Source organism: Symsagittifera roscoffensis, chromosome 10, assembly GCF_963678635.1.
Source record: "Symsagittifera roscoffensis chromosome 10, txSymRosc1.1, whole genome shotgun sequence".
Lineage (NCBI taxonomy): Eukaryota > Metazoa > Xenacoelomorpha > Acoela > Convolutidae > Symsagittifera > Symsagittifera roscoffensis.
The window spans coordinates 9,924,762-9,942,489 of NC_087071.1; the positions used below are offsets into that span (position 1 = coordinate 9,924,762).

At 41.4% G+C, this 17,728-nt stretch overlaps 1 protein-coding gene and 1 long non-coding RNA gene across 2 annotated transcripts; both read right to left on the reverse strand.

Annotated features, from left to right (window-relative positions):
- Positions 1-364: 364 nt before the first annotated feature.
- Positions 365-2,097, reverse strand: LOC134855561 (DNA ligase 1-like). The gene is made up of 2 exons (XM_063872103.1): positions 1,994-2,097; positions 365-1,737 (listed from the first exon to the last, which is right to left on the reverse strand). Exons 1-2 carry the CDS (start codon positions 2,045-2,047, stop codon positions 367-369), a joined length of 1,425 nt encoding a protein of 474 aa, XP_063728173.1. The 5' UTR covers positions 2,048-2,097; the 3' UTR covers positions 365-366.
- Positions 2,098-3,122: 1,025 nt separating this feature from the next.
- Positions 3,123-6,147, reverse strand: LOC134855562 (uncharacterized). Its single transcript, XR_010164505.1, has 3 exons — positions 6,014-6,147; positions 4,194-4,320; positions 3,123-3,298 (listed from the first exon to the last, which is right to left on the reverse strand). It is a non-coding gene; the product is annotated as an uncharacterized LOC134855562 (long non-coding RNA).
- Positions 6,148-17,728: the final 11,581 nt, after the last annotated feature.

Here is a 17,728-nt window from a genome sequence, read left to right on the forward strand (position 1 = left end):
ACCATTCAATTATGGCGTAATTTTTTAAACCTGTTTTGAAGCAAGTATCGTTTGCAAAACGGTTGTAGATAGCTCGATTCTATACTTAGGTCAATCTGTAGATAAGGTTGTAAATAATTGAGTTTATCCATTTTGTCACTGCGGGATGAATTATTTGAGGGAGTTTCAGGCGTCCACAACAGACATCGAACTAACAAAAATTGTTCGCACAATTTTGTCGTGCTTTTGACAAAAAAAACTTTGTTGGAAAAAAGTCCAGATATATAATTAATTCTATAAAAAAAATTAATATTGATAGATTTGAATGTTATTATTTTTTCTTATACATAAAGAAAACAGTTAAGTTATTCGAGTTTTGCACGAATTTTACAGAGTTCGAGAATTTGCTACTACAGATTTCCACGAACGCTGTTCTGACTCTTTTTCTGTTTTCTCACTTTCCGACTGATTTGGTTTTGCATTCTTCTGTGTAGATTTTTTGACTTTTTTCTTCTGTTCCTTTTTTTCGGTTTGCTTTTTTGCGTAACTTTTAGATTTTGTTTTTGATGTATTTTCAGCTTTTTTCGTGTTTGATTTTTTGTTTTCAGCCTCGGTTTTGTTTTTCTGATGGTTTGGGGTTGTTTTTGCCCTCGACTTATTATGCATTTTGTGGTGTAAATGTTTTTCGTGGTAAGCTTTTTTTTCCAATTTTGATAATTGTCTTAACAGCTCTCTGGCTTTTGTTTCTTCGCCAGCTTCCTGGAGTTTTTTCACCTTTTCCAGGATTTTTTCCTTAGTTTTTTCAAATTTCATCTCTCTATTTTGTCTGGCTTCGTTTGCGCTTTCCAATGATTCATTTCTCGTCTTTTCTTTCTTCTCTTCATCATTTGTTTGGTTTTCTTGCTGTTTCCTGATTTTTTCCGCTATTTCCATCTCTCTTTTGTTTTTCGCCGAGTTGATCTTCTCAGTGTATAACTGTCGGTTCCATACTTTTTCCAGCTTTTTTGCTTCTTCATCTATTCCGTATTTGCTATTTATTACGTAATCGTTGCCCATGTAATCCAGACTCGTTTCTGGTGCACTGGATCTGATCAGATTTTTCTTTTTCTTGGCTTGAAGTTTCTTTTTCTGCTCATTTTCTTTCTTCTTCGCTTCCTCGATGTTTTTCCCTAGCGCTTCTTTAGTCTTCTGACCTGCTTCTTTTTTCTTTCTTTGTTCTTCTTCTTTCTGCGCTTCACCAGGCTTCTTTCCGAACTCTTTTTCTTTTTCGGCTCTTAATTCGGCTGCTCTCGAACTCTCCCCAATTTCTCTATCTTCCCAATTATCATACTGTTTCAAATCAAGATCCGTGTTTCCTTGATAAGCTATAACATCTTCTGCCGATTTACTTTGCTTCTCATCTGAGAGTTCGGCTTGTTCTCGCGAGTTTTCTTGTTTTCCTAATTCTCCGCCTGGCTGAGATTTGGCTTTGTCTGCCGAAACAGATCCACGTTCCTTTTTGTCTTTTGTTCGGTTATTACATATCCACATTTGATCCTTACAGATAACGTTATGTTTAAACCAATCAAAAGAGAGCGGGTTGTTTTGGTTAACATAGTGAACATAAATCTGATTCTGTGTTTCATTCTTGTCGTCTAAAATTAAGACCGCAAACTCTGACCAGCGATATGCTGTCCCATGCCATTGAATAATCCGCTGCCCGTGTCCGAATCCAATTTCAAGAATTACATTCACGCATAGTTCACGAACGTGAAACAGCTGAAACACGAAAACTATTTAAAAATTTCAGATCTGGTTTCGACCACTGAAAGTTGAGAAAAACTCGACTTTATTCGGCTTTTGTAAACTTCGATTCGATTACTGAAGATATAAAGAAACTTTTTCTTAAGGTGTTTTAGTTTTTTATTATTACTTTTTTACCTTTTCTTACGAAGTCAGGTACCAAAACAACCAGGTATATATCTGGCCGAAAGAGTCGAAGAGAGGGCTTGAAACAGAAATACTATGTACATACCTTGAGATAAGTTAGTTGTTTGTTTTCAGATGTATAGTCTGTGAGCTTGTCCATATAGAATCGCGGAGTGGCCGTCCATCCATTTTGGAAGCCAAATTTTATGTATTTCTGCACTTGGCTAGTGCAGCAGTCGTCTAATCACATACTTGAACTCAATCCCCATACAAAAAAAAGAACCCACACGCAATAGTTTTAATCCATTTTTTTACAATGTGTGATAACCCGACCAAACGACACATCTTTGGACCATGTATTGTAAATAATTTGAGGCACACGTTAACTTTACCAAAAAGTTTGCAAAAATAGCAAAGCTATATTTTTTAGGGTAAAAAATATTTTTTTTAGGGTAAAGATATTTTTTATTGGGTAATCAAATTTCATAGCAAATGTATATTATGTCGTGAAAAATCAGCGACCTATTTGAAATCTAGTGATGGGATACAAGACGTCCCTAATGCCGTAAATCAATTTGATTCGCAATTACCGCAATGGGATATTCATGGTTATTAATTAAAACTTTTGAAGTTTATTGTTCGTTCTTTTGTTTGTTATTGTGTATAAAATGATTAAGCAAACAAAACTTGTTCAAAGACCAGTAAAAATGGTGTTATTTCAATGTACCCAATATTACCGCATCCAATACAAAACGCATCAAATTCAAGGTATTTATCAGAAAAAAAAATCGAAAAAACTCATATTTTATTTTTTTGGAAAAAGGTTACATAACGTTCATAAAAAATGAAGAATGAAACAAGAAATTCAAAACGAAACTAAGGATGGCATTCAAGTTGAAAGCCATGGCTATAGAGTGAAAGTTTGTCTATAACATACAAAACATAATTAAATAAGTTATTAGAACGGTTTGAGGGAGAAGTCTATCATACGAACTGTTCAGCTCATCACGGAGAAGCGCTATTGTGCTCCTGGTTAAAATAGACATGCTATTGGCCATTTAAAAAAATATATTTTTGATGGCTTTTTGGGTTGAGTCGTAGTGACTCAGGATCAAGCAACGAGCACGGATCCCGGTGGGCCTCGAACATCCGACCTTTCGATTGAGAGCCGGAGAGGTAACCACTTCACTACCGCTCCCATTGACCTTTACAAAAAACAGCTGACTAACCCTGGTTGTCCAATCGAAAAAGGTCAAACATGTTGATGCTCTTCCAATGCATCCTTATTAGGGTTTCGAATTCAGCGATCCAAGCCTGTTTCTTAACAGAGGTATTGGCAATATGATCCACACTTTCGGCTTTTGTTGTGTTTGCACCGTTTGAATAAAATCCGTTTAGACAGTAATAGTCGCTAAAACAAAAAATGCTTCCAATAAACAGCATGACAAAATCGTCAAACCTATTAAGAATTCACTTTCATATTTAAAAAAATACAGAATAGTTCTCTTTTATTAGGAATTACAATTAATGTAAGAAATCTATGGTAGATTCAATGGTATCTACAAGGCTATGGTAGAATCAATGGTTTTGCAAAAACTGCATGTGCAAAATTTTTCGTGCTTATTTGTGATCACTTTTCAAAAAAAAAACAACAGGGTAAAAATTTTTGCATAAAACTTTTCATTAAGGGGGTAAATGGGTCCAACTTTTCTTTCGATTGGTCCCTAGATATTACGGAATAAATGGAGTCAATGGAGCGTAGTTAGGAGCCCCATATTTAGAAAAAAAATCGGCTCAGTCATCCCCTCACACGGCAAGTCAGGGACCAAAAATTAGGTCTAATCAGCCCCTTTTATTCAAAAATGGTTTTGCCGAGGGTCTCCAAACTTCAAAGAAAGTGACAAAACAATTGTGTTCGAGCTGGTTTTTTTCTCCAGGTCAGATTCGACTTTAGACCACCTTTTTCTGAACGGAATTTCTTATGTCATCTGAAAACCGGCGGTCACTTAAACAATGTCTCCAAATACTTGCATCTGAGGCCAATTTTGAAAAAAAAAGATATGTGAGCATAGAAATTGGCTAGAGATTTTTTGACGCGAGGTTTTTGGTGATTTAAATGCGTAACCAAAATTAATCTTTTCAAATCATTGTTCCGAATTGTTCCAAATTGAAATTCGGATCCTACAAGGACTTGATGCCAGGAGTCTCGTTGAATAGGCCATTTTGTATATGTGTTTCAGTATTTTGTACCTCAAAATATTGAGACAGAAAATTGAGACGCTATCTGTAAGTAAAAAAATGTTCACCTATATTTCTTGCAATCCTTTCCAATTGGGAGATAGCTGCTAGGCATCGAGAAGATTAGCGAATCCCAGTGTGGCATTGGTGTTTGATCTACTGCGGGTTGCGTTCCAGTGCATTGAACCCATGTCACTAGAACATTTAAAATTGACACTGAAAAATTTTTTTTTTTTTTTGTAAAACACCAAAAACACTTTGAAACAAGTTTTGTTTCTGCGTTCAGGCGTTCATTTAAACTACGCGTAAGCAACTAATCAATGCGTTTAAAATTGAACTGTAACAACTCAGAAAGTCTTTTCATTAGAATACGCCTACCTACTAAAATTTTCCCTTTGCAGATTTTTGAATTTTTTCCCCAAATATTTGTCAATGTTTTCACTTTGAATTTTTTGTATGTTTCAACCCACATAACTTTATGAAAAATGATCACAGGTAAAATATATTTTCAAATTTAAGCTCAAGACAACAGTAGCTTTTGAATGATATAAAAAAAAATTCTGTCAAAAATGGCTAGTTAAAAAGTCGAAATTTGTCTGAAGAAAAAAAATCCACCCGAGCACAAATATTCGGTTACAAAAGTCGGACCAATATTTTGGAATTAGTAACAAGGTTTCTAGACGCTAACTTCATCACTTTGTATGTGTGCTTATTACCATGCAATAGTTGCTTTTATTGGGTTTACTTAAAACGAATAGAAACTTAGCACAAATTTTCAAATATTTTTAAGAAAGCTTTTGACTTGTTGAGGAACTTTTTTTGACTTGTTCGTTTTTTTACCCAATTTAAAATCTACAGAGTAGAGACCGTTCAGATTTTGCATTTCGAATAAGCAAAACGTGAAGCAGCGAGTTTCCGAGCAATGTTTTTTTTAACGTGAGCATGCTAATAGACACACATGCTAATAGGCAGGTGTCGTTAATTGAGGCTAGCATCTGAGCCCTGTTCAAACAAAACGGGAGGTTAAACACACTCTTTGTCTTTTTTCAATAGCGGGTGGAAGGGGATAAAATGAAAACAATATAAATAGAAAACTTTTGTTTGTTTGATTAGTTCGTCAACAACTAACTAAATTAACAAAAAAAAATTGTAAGTCCTTTTGGGTTTTTGAAAAGCAGTCGGAACATTCAGGTGTTCGCCTTGATATAAAAACAGCCTTGTTTTATCTATGTAGGCTTGTCGAAATTCATCGAACAAAGGTAGCTTTTACATATTTTTAAACATTTCTCTCATTTTCTTAAATTAAAAAGGCAATATTTCTCACAAAAACCTGCGCTGTAAAACTAGGATTACTAGAAAAAATACTGACGGAAACAGCTGTAAATTTTAGTTTTTTTTACCATGGCTATAAGTAATAAATTTGAGGTTAACGACGACAAAATTATTAACCTCCTTTTTTCACAGTGAAATTTGTGATTAGGAAGCGCACTATAAAGATTGATAAATAACTGATTATCTTGTTCTCTTGTCAATTGCCTTGTTAAATAGTTTTTTGTCGTCACTTTTAAAAGAAAAATAACTTATGGCGAACATAACAAGCTATAAGGCTTGATTAACGATATTATCGCAATCAACCATTGTCCCAATCGGTGCTATTCGAATTTTTGTTGTCTTTTCATAAATTGGGTTCAAATTTATTTCTGGCCTACGAAATTTGTTGCTGGAAAAACTGATAACCGCTTATGACAAAAACAAACAAAACTCTCTCATGTTTTGAAAAACCAAAAAAACTCTTTTTTTTTCAAAATTTTAATTTGATTTCGGCTCGAAGCGAAAAGCACTGAAAGAAAAAAAAATATAGGGTCATCAGTTTTAATTTTGTGCTCACCAAATTGACAAAAGCAGAGAAACAGGATTCGGAAGATCATTTTCCATTAACTTTGCATAATACACTGATTGTGAAATCGAGCAACCAAGAACTTGAAATTCACCAAATGTGAACAAAAACAGAAACTCTAACAATTGATTGTGTGCTTGAGTTGCTTATAAAAACTGAAATTTCCAAATTAAATGGCTATGTTAGCGGTGTTTCATTTCTTTGTTGAACCTTAAATAGTCGAACGTGAAATCTGAGTTGAAAATAGAGATGACATTTCATCAATAAAGAATAGTGTCATATTTTAGCCTTGACCTACACTAATGAATAAATCCCGAACTAAAATCTTCAGTTTAAATAACCAAACATTTTGAAGCTCTGTCTTGCTTGTTGCGCAATTAATTTTTCAAAAAATTGAAGAAAAAAAAATGAAGTTTCCGATTGTTATTGAGTATTAGTCATAATTGCATCAAAAATTGTCTCAAGACCAGAAAACTAAATTTGAAACTAACTTTGAAACTAATGTTGTTTTTTCTATTACATTTTTGTAGTAACCAAAAAACATCAACTTTGAGTGATTGCAGTAAAAATCAATATTTTAAAAATTTTGAATTGTCTGGTTGTTCCAATTTAAAGATTAATTTTAAAAATTTTAGCTCGCTTTTTTTTCCAACCATATATTCAAAAATGAAGTAAGAGCACGTAGAATATCGTTTCAACAAACAGAAGTGGAGCAATGAAATTAAGAGCACATCAATTATGCTGATAAATTTTGCAGGTAGTGTTTGTCAACGAATTTTGAGAAGACATTCTTAGTGTTTTGTGCAACGATTGGGCTGTTTATGCTGCCATGGTTGGCCTCAATAGACCGAAACTTCTAATCATGCAATTCAATAAAGTATGAAAAATTACTAAAATGGTTGAATTGAATTTTAAAACAAACGTTTTCTTGTTTTGGCAAAAATGTCGGTGTAGCGTTCTAAATAAGGAAGAAAAATTTTTTGTCAAAAAAATGTTTATCATATAATTTCTATATATGGAAACTGTAAGACTAGCTTTGTTTATGGTGACAACAAGTAATTTTGAAAGTGCCTCAAATTTTTTCAACTGCAAATTGAATTTTGTACACAAACAACGTAGTGATGATAGTCTCTCCCTAATAGCATTTTTGAATCAATTAGGTAAAAATGTTTTTAAAAAACATTTTTGGTTTTTGTCGTCTCTAAAACATTTTTAGCATTTGTGGTCTCTAAAAAGGGTCTCTAACCAAACGCATCACAAATCGATGATATCAAAAAACTGAAATCGTTCGATCCAAAAACAGAAGTCTAGTGAGTATTAGGAATTATAGAATTTCGCAGCCTAATTTCTCTCAACTTCCAGGTAGACACAAAATGTCTCTATGAATTGGCAAACCGTGATTGCAAATTTCAATGGTTACCACACTACGCAGAAATTTTTTAAAGTCAAATCACCTAAATGCTCACGATAATATAATTTCTGTAACAAAACATAGACACTACGCTTCATAATTACGCCAACTTCTCAAATGTAGGAACAGGTTGTAACTTTTTTCAAGATTTCTCGAAAAGAAGAGTTATTCGCTAATATAAAATCCTCTCAAGAAATATTGAAATTTAGTTCAAAAAAACTCTCAGTTTAAATTGATCGCAACATTTTGCAAGTAAAATATAATCAATTGGTGTCGATGTTTTCAATCTGTTTTCTCTTCTTCTTTGTAGACCCTAGTGCGAACATGATTGTGGGCATACTAAAAACCATGATTACATTCTCGACAAAAATTTACAGTTAATCAGAATCTAACGGAAGAAAACTATAATTTACGAAGAGCTACTTACCCAAAGAAAACGCCTCAATATAATTTTAAAGTGTTTAACAAATAAAACAATTCATTGAAAGCATTTCATAGAATGAACAAGGCGCGCAAGAATTTCATGTGCAAAATATGATATAAAATGTTTTCGTAGATTCCGCATACAAAATGCCCATAATTCATTGGCACAATTGTTTTGTCGCGGATTCCTCAACAAACAAATATAGCTAGTTGTTCTGAATTCCTCAGCTGTAGGCATATTCCGCAAATTGCAAGTGGATTCCGCAAGTTCGGAAGTAAGCGGATTCTGCTTGCAATTTGCGGATTCCGCTTACAGTTGCGGGTTCCCTAGCAGCTCAGTTCACTAAAATTATGTTTTATTATTTGCTTGTGGGTTCCACATACTGTTCGGATTCTGCATTTTTGCTTTTTTTGGAGCAATTTCGACTAGTATAGTGTTTTAGTTGTAAATTTGCGAGTACTTCACTGACTGAAGTAAGGCTCAATACACCGATGCCAGATTCTGAATTTCTGTTTTTTTTAGATTTTGTCCACGCCGTTATTTCTGTTTTTCTAGATTTTGTCCAGTTTAAAATAAAATTGCTTTGTTGCTTTGTTGACACTGTTTAACACCTTTCCTGCCTGCCTTACCCTCTATTTAATGTAACATTCGCCCAAATACTACACAGCGACGGAGCGTAGAAAAAGTACCTATTAACGACTGGCAGGCGTCAGTTACCTTAATCCTACTCGTTTTTCACCGTCTCGACCTTGCCAGTTGATTTTCTGGTCTGTTTAGGGCTAAGTAAAAAGTTACTATTTTTAGGCCATCAGTCAAACGACTTTTGATCAGCTTTCGTTTACATGCGAACACAACCACATAGCTGGAGTCTCGGATCCTCAGACTACGTGATTGCTATTAAAAACACTGCTCGAACAACCATTTTTAATATGTTTTTGTGTGACAGTTCTATATTAAATCCATTGGAGATGGATTGACCCTTTCCACTTTCTAGCTACTCATATTCTAAAATATCAAATTATACCGGTGTTAATTCAGACTTCTACGACATCCAAGTAGATACAAGGTCAGCTTTATATAGTCCCTTCACATAAAACAGACTCTGGGGGACCAAGCCTCCGCTCCCGTAATCTTCCTGAGATAACGTTCTTATCTCTTCCAATTTGTGGCACGGGAGGGTTCCGTGGAATATTCCTTCCCCACTGAAGCTTCCTTCTCCACTAATATCCACTGCTAAGAGTCTTATCGTGTGTTGTTGCCACGATAAGAGGCTTCGTATTTTTCGTCTCCTGTGCGACCGTTTTCCACAATATTTGTCGTTGTTCTGTTTCTTCGTCGTTCTGCGTCAAAATGGCCGTCTTTTTCTATTTCTCAGAAAAATTCACTCTTTAATCGAAATTTTAAAAATAAAAATTCTAGAATATTTCTACCCTCCTTCGCAATACTTTTTCGTTCCTAAGGCCTTTATTCGTTTTTTTTTCGTGTCGCCGGAAGGTTGCGCTGTGCCATCTGGCAGAATGGCACATACTCCCCGGACAAGTCCCCATCAATGTCCCTATTGATCGCATAACACCGGGTTATTGTCATGTAGTGTTCCAGTTCTCTGTAATCAATCTTACAAATCGCATAAGAAAATGAAATTTATCTACTCCACCTCAACTCACTACGTGTTCACAAATGGCATCGTACTACATCTCACTGCCTTTCAACATTTTCACAAAATTTGCACCATGAGGAGTGTCCTAGATAAAATTTCTTTTCTGACTACTTCCGTCGTCTTGCCATAAAACTTCTTTTCGCTCTTTGTGATTAAAAAGTTGGGACGTGGCACGGCCACGCACCCATTAAAATTAACTTAAGATCACTCACCAAGTATAATCAGTTATTTATGCGGTCCCTTCAATATTAAAACTAAGAAACTCTGTGGCTAGGAAAGTTATTGAGTCACTCACCCTTCTCGAGCGTGTTTACCCAAACTTACCATGTCGTGAAATTGTGTCTTACACAGGTTAAAAACTTCAGTCTTGTTTAAATAGGTAAATATACTCACCTATGTTCTATATATATACATAAGTAGTGTAACAAAAATTTTCTTTCAACAATTTTAACAATTGCAACAACTTTCAAAGTTTTGGTTTGACCAAACTGAATCAAGACAAAAAGTTTAACAAGTTCAATAATCAAAACTTGGTTGATTGGTTCAAGTTTTAACACACAAAGACAATCAAGTTTTCTCTCCTTCTCTTTTCTTCTTTGCTCACGTCTTCACTTGTTCCCTTCGTTCATTATCTTCATTCCATTGCTTTCTTCATTCTCCGTAAGCTCTTTCAGATATTCCTGCATGGCTCGCTTCTCGCTCCAAGCCATCAGGTGCCCCCTCGCGGAGTCTCTCGCTTTCAACATATCCACATAACCCCCTGCTGGATCTCCCATGTGGACCGATTCCGGCACAGTGACTCGACTGTACTCGACCACGTCGAGTTGTCCTTCCAGTTTCAACCTTGCCATGTTGGTCCGTGAGGGCCTGTAATCTTCAAGTCCTCCAGATCCACATTGACTGATGATCTCCATCTCTAATTTAGTGTCTGCCAGGGTTCGTGCTGTTTTCTTTGATCTCACGGCTGTCGTGGTCAGACCTGCCAAGAGCATAGGGGATATCAGATTCTCTTTTTCTCCCCCTGTCAGTGTTGCACCATCTCCTTGCCCGCTCTCGCCTGAACGACCTGCGCTCGTTAAAGAGGCCACCACTGCGCTGGCTTTCGACTTCACCACATTCGGGTTCACGGCTCGACTTCCTGTCTTCCCTTTTATTCGCTTCAGCCCCTTTCTGGCTCGTCTAACGGGTAATTTCTTTGTGACCTGCTGATCATCGGCACTGTCTTCTGTAACTGACTCGGTCAGAACATCCGACTCCATGGAGTTCACTATTTTCTGCAGGACCTCACGCATGATGGGTTGGTTCAATCCCACCTTCATTATGGACTGCGTCCCATATCGTCGTATCACGTCCCATGACCTTTCCATGAAGTTCACTCGGCTCCAGGTTGCCCCTGTCTTGCCTTCTAATTCACTTTGATATCTCTCCCATTCCTTTTCCGGTAGCGTACTCAGGAAGGATACCCTCATTGATTCTTCGATTTTTCTCCTCCTCCGTGATTCATGAAGCAGTCTCTGTGGATCATTGCTTCGGCTTATTGGGTCCATCGGAGATAGATCGGCCGACGCCTCCTTTGTAGGGGACATGAAAGACGATGGCGTCATTACCAATAGACTCCCATCGACTTCTCCATCGTCGTCTTCACTGAACCGGTATTCTAGCAAGTCTCTCTCCAACGCTCCTAGATCCGTCTCACCCGGTTTTCCCGTCTTTCCCTCGATGTCGTTATCGTTATCGTCCTGATCCATCAATTCATCGTCATCTGCATCAGGTTTCGGCTTGGGTCCTGAGGGGCCTTGTCGTGTGTCTGTGCCCGAATCCGGCCGAGCCGGTACGGTCATGCCTCCTGCGTGATAAAACAATTCATCGTTCACCAGGAATTCTACGGACTCCTCGCCATGTGGTGCCAGGTCCTCTATCGTTATGTATGAGCCTCCTCTGCTCTCCTTTGACACTTCCAGCATCGCTACTTTCGCCTCTCCTGACCACTTCAATCTTGATAAATCATCCGTGGAGTATACACTTCGTTCCACATTTCAGCCGAGACCTCTGGTCTCCTGGAAGGTAGTGCCTTGATCTTTTTCCTACTCCAAGCATCAGGAAATGAGAAGTCAAACGTGTGCGCGGCTGCAACATTCCAGCTGTTGAAGTGCGGCTCCATCCCTTCACTTCACTTCAGCATTCTCTTCTCTGCATCACGAGCTGATCCGATGCGAGGGGCAATGACGAGAGATGTGACTCCCAACAACATCCTCCTTGTCGGTGGATATTGGGGCATTGGTCCGGCAGCGGCCTGGACCCAGAAAGCCACGCTTGCTGGTTCTCTTTCGCGTGTGCATAGGCCTCTGGCAAGAGTGGGACTCTCATTGCCGCTCCTGTATCCTTCACTACCGGTCTCAAATTCCAAAGCTTCGGGTTAAACTGGATGTGGGAAAGGTCCTCACGGCCCATTCGGCACTTGAAGTGGTTGTTAAAATCCATCAACACCCAACCGGGCTCCGCTATTCTTCCGAACAGCCTATCGTCGCTGGCCAGCACTCTCAGCTCCCTCTGCTCTACCCAATTCAGCACGGAACAGTCCACGACTGAGACCAGGTTGACATGCAACACAGAATTCCTTGACTTGCACGTCCGGGAACGCGAAAGACATCACCGGTCCATACACCACCGTGACGAATTCCCGCAGTCCGTGAATCAGAGCCAACGGATCGATCCGCATCATGACAGCCAAATCTGTCAGCAAGGGCATGCCACAATACTGCTTACACTCACCCGCATCCTTCGCCACCTTATCTTCTCCCGTGACGCTTCTGTTCTGTTGCAAGAGGTATTGGAGCAGGAGAGTCCTCCAGTCTTTCATCTTCCTGAGTGAGGTGGTTTCCAACTGCGCATTGAACTCACGACTTGGTCCCTGGAGTTGTTCAGGGTAACGCAACAGCACAAGCAAATCCCCCAGTCGACCGTAGATCATGGCAATCAGAGTCAGGAGTCCATCCAATCTCAAATCTGCCAACGCTTGGGTGAAGAGATTCGCCGGTCCCTTCACGAAATTTTCATGACCAAATGTCACGTATAGGGCTAATATCAGGCCAATCGACAACTTCCTGATGTCTTTGACGAAACTCGCGATCAGGTTCCGAGATGCCCTCGGATAGCACGTCGACAGGAAGGATGGCGTCCATCCCACTCCCATTCCACCCAAGATCATACTGTTTACGTCCTGCATCAATTTCAATATCATGCCCCCAGCTAACTCCTGGGCATCAAACAAGTTCTTCAGATACACGTGTATCTCCTTTATCAGTGCCGGCGCATGCTCGAACGCGTCCTCACCCAATGTGCACAGCCTTGGTGACAAGTACAACCATACGTTGTTGTGCGGCTTCGTGCGCAAAGCCATTGCTATGAGATCTTCTTCCGCTGATGTCATGTTCTTCCTGACTGTCCTGCCCTGCTCATTCTCGGCATGATCCATCTGTCTGAACCAGAGATCATCAGCCACCTGTTGTACTAACAGAGATCGTCATCTACTCCTGGTCTTAACTTCAACAATCTGGCGAAGTTGGACAGCTCCAACCCCAGAACCTCATCCAGCACCAACCGAGTTGTGCTACAATCTTTGAGTCCCTGTGTGGCATTGGAAATGTCAGCCCAAACGGCGTGAAGCTCAGATCGGGACGGATAAAAATTGTCTGGGTCTACCACTCTGTTCGGGGCAGGAATTATCACCTTGAACCGTCCCTCTGCTATCGTTTTGACCATCGTGTACACAAACTGAAGGGGTTCTGGCAATGCAGCGTATCCTGGTGACAACACAAAGACCACCTTCACTACATTTTGGGTGAAACGTTGTTTTGCTGCTGTTTCTACCTCAGCCATCGCCGAGAGCAATGTCATTATCGCCTCCCCTATGACCTCGTTGCTCGGGATCGACCCATCCGTCAGACGTGTCAACAAGCCCCTGCTTTGCAGATGATCATTTGAGCCTGCAACCACTATCACCTGCGGCTCCATGCTGACCACTCTTCGTACACTTATCATCATGCCTATTGCCTGTCCCCAGTCCAATTTAGGCGCCGTCAAGAAAATCACGTCGGGCCAAAAGAGAGAACGGGCGTATAGAGATAATCGGAACTGGCCACAATCAGATACTTTGCAGCTTTCATCTCTAAGGTATCATAAGCTGCAAACAGGCCGTCGCCTATTAGGGCCTTCAGTTTCCCATATCTCTTGTCATCTCCATCCACCGTGGTCGTTCGGGGGTAGTCCCTCGAATACTCGCCAGGCGTCTGACCGGGTGGTTTAGCAAACTGCCTGTACATCTTGTGATGCTTGTTATTGGGCTTGTTCTCTGCCTGAAACTTGCCCTTGCGAGCAGGTGGCGTCAGTTCCCGGGCTCTCTGTCGGACGTCCGTAAGAGACCGGGTATTCAAAGGTCCAAAGGTATTGTCCTGAGGCAACCCATTCAAGTCTGCGTGCCGGAGCGTAGTCGTAGAGCTGAACTGCTCCTGCTCTGCTAGCAGCAAATCCACGCCCGGTATCCGATATAGTCGCGACACTGTGGGACTTTCTCAGCCAATCATTTTCATTGCGTCCTCCCGACACGTCAGGGTATTCATGTTCAACTTTGTGGACATGTCCGTCTTGTACTGTCCCCAATGACTAGGGTCTGATCGGTTCCAGAGCAGCACACTGCCTGGTTCAACTCCCTCCGCTGGCACGGCGCTCGTAGACGGTCCTGCTGCTGAAGCAAGGTTTGCCGTGGCGGGCGGATCGTTCCTCCTAGACACGGTCTGGGAGTTATTCCTGTTCTGATCCACTGATCTCCCGAGTCGGCTTTCAAGCGGTTGTGTTCTGGGAGGAGGAGCAGTCCCTAGCCTCTCTCTTACGTTTGAGCTCGGAGCGATGGGTGTAGCTGCAGCCGTCTCCATCGCCAAGGGCCCTAGGCGGTTGACGAGGGATTCGGGCACGCTTGCCCTTATTCTACTTCCTCCGGTCGAGCTGGTCCGAGCCAGAGAACTGGTCGCCCTCGACTCCTGCTCCCCTTCCCTCAACTGCGTCTGAAATACATCATTGACCCAGTGTCTCCCTCGTTGGGTGTTGAAATGTATTCCATCTCTGGTAAGTGCGATGTTATCAATCATGCGCAGCATGTTCTCGAGATCCAGAAGTCGCAGCTCGCAAGGGTTGTTTCTCACCAGATTACGGATCATTTCATTCCACCGTGTCACGTTGCCATTCATGAATTCTGCCACTGTGGTGCCCACCAGCGGGTTTTGTGGTATCGTGCACAGCACCACAAGCCTGGGGCTGTACTTCTCCTTTAGTTCATTCAGGAGGCATACCAACATAGGCTCCCACTTGCTCTCCGGAGTCACTGGGGCTCTCGAGACGTCGTTGGTTCCCAGCATTATTACCAGTGTATCCAGGTGATCTTCGCTCTGGAATTCCATCATCTTGATGACCTGAGCCACTGAGGCTCCTCCAAAGGACAGAGTGGTAGTCTGACCATAGACGAAGATCTCATTCAGATCCCTCACCAAACTGTCTCCGATGATCAAGTGGCGACTCCCTGGGGGAATTACCTGGTCGCTCGTAGCGGGGTTCCAGCTCATGTCATTCAGACAGGCTCGAGGATGCTCCGCAGCCACTTGCGTGAACTGGTGACGTGCCATCAGATTCTTCCTAATGTCTACCACGCGGGACTTTTGAAAGGTTCCACCATGCGCAGTCCCCGAGGACACTACCGTGCGGGGTGCTCGCTCCGAGCTATTGGATGAATGATCACGACGTTGGGAAGGAACGATCCTACCCAGTGTCCGCCCAGTGGTTCTGTTGATCTCATCCATTGTTGCTCTGGCCACTTGATTGAATGATTCTTGGAACTGAGGAGCGAGATAGGTGTCAGAAGGGTCCGGTATCGTGTTCCTCTGACTGGAAGCAGACTGTTGTGTCTGCTGAGGAGCCTCGGGCCCTCTCGATGCACACAGCTCCTGTACTCTTGTCTTGGGGCGTGTGTCGCTGGATCCCTCTGAGGATTTCATTGTCGCCAGAACTTCCTGTGACACTTGGCTCACCTTTGCCATATACAGCTCCTTCAGGTGCTTTATTTCATCCTCCTTGTAGGCCACCTGCAGATCTTCATATTTCTTCTTCCATTCGTCTCTTTCTCGAGCTATCGCCCTATACTCCTGGAGTTTGGCACACAGCTCGCTCTGATCTCTCTCCTTCTTCTCTAGCGTCTCGATCGTCTCCGACGTCTGGATCTCTATTTCACTCACCCTCAGTCTCTTCGGAGGAGGAGCAGCTGTTGGAGAGTCGACTGAATGTGACGGGCCTGGCCCATCACGTTGTCTCTTCGCTCCGATGAGTGGCTGCGCAGGTTGGACGGGTAAGGGCATCTCACCTAGCCGGTGGTCCCTCTGCTCACCTAGTCCTGGCTCACGAGCCAGGTCGTGGCCAGACATTTCTCCACGCCGCCATCTCATCAGTCGGTTTCGACCTCTCTCGGCGGTCCCGGACTCACCGAAGGCCAACATCAACACGACTTCTGTAGGGCGATTCCCTCGACCCTCTCGTCCTAATGCATTGAGGAGCGCGACCACAAACATCGCCAACCCCGGGTCTTCTCGTGTAAAATCACAATCGATCAGCCGCTGATAGATCTCGTCTAGAGTCGCTCCTAGACTCGCTGAGAGGAATTCCATAAGTTCGTTCGTGTCACCCATTTCTTATCGTGTTGATTCTTGCTGTCGTGTAGTTTCTTCCTGGTTCGTTCGATTCAATCAATTCAATAAACAATTTCCGATCAATCAAGATCTAAAAAACAAGTCGCGACTTAAAACCATCATTTTTGGATTAAACATCATTCAACTCTTTAAAACTCTTCATTGAAATTCTCTTCTCAATCCTGATTTAAAAATTTAGCACCAAGGTGGATCGTCCACCTGTATCTGTGTCAGGGTAGCACAAATGAGCGCTGTCACCTTGATGACCTGGAGTATTCTAGGTCCTTTATGACACAAAACATAAAACATATCATAACAAACACATAAACATCACACATCTATCTTATCACATAAAAACCTAATCCCTTAATATTGTACCTAAAAACCTAATCCTAATCTAAAACTTGACACTAATTCTTATCAAGTAACTTAATAAAAACCACTTATGGCCAAACGCAATTCCTCGCATATGCTCAGATAGTATTTTTTATGTAAGTAAACCTCTATGTCAGTTTCTGAAAATATCACATGTACAAGTGCGTACAACTCTCTCGGATGTAGCTTTCCCCTATTAGGATCATATACTGGTAACGAGAGAGAGGTCACTCCTCGCTCAACCAAAAAATCCCTAAGTCGAGTCAAGGCCAATACCAAGCTCTTTGGATCTACGTGTTGCCTATCAGTGGCCTTGGTAACCAGGAAACACAAATATTTCCCTGGTATCTGTGATGCAACAGGGGGCAGCGCTATCATCCCTCCCACACCAGGCCTCTGTTTCCATAAAAACTCGATGTTCTTATATTCTCTTTTGAAATCAGCCGCTAGTGCTGTTTTGAAGCTTACGTCCGCGGTTATCGCTATAGCGCACGTGCGTTCCGTGAGTATAAAATCGCTGTCCTTTATGACAATATTGTTTGAATAATGGTTCGGTAGGTCAAAATACGATTCAAAAATTCGTCCAAAAGGTGGTTTTTTAGCATTCTCGCCCTCTGTCTCTAGTTCTCGGGTTTCTCTTGCCGATTTCAACTTTTTTATTATCAGATTTTTGGCGTGGGTGAGTCCTACCCCCACTCCCCGGACAAAAATATCCATCGACGTCTCCGTCGATCGCCCAAAGTCTAGGAGATCGAGGTTGGATTGTGGAACACGTAGAGGACCATCTGGGGCGACCCAGTTGGACTCGGTATTGTCACGACTGATGTATTTGATGCCGTCTTTATCGACGTCCTGAATCGTCAGGATCGGCTCTTTTGGATCTGTCGGCAGATCATGGAGCCATTCGAGCACGCGCAAGTTTGTTAGTTCTTGCTCATGAGTCTGTTCCGCTTCTGGTTCGAACTTCACTTCTGGTTCTGATCGATCGTCGATCCAATCCTGATCCATATCATTCACCAAGTCGATTTCTTCTAGCACCGCCACCTCGTCCAGTCCTACCAGCGAGTCCATCATATCACTTACAAATACCCTGTCTACGACGAAATCCTCG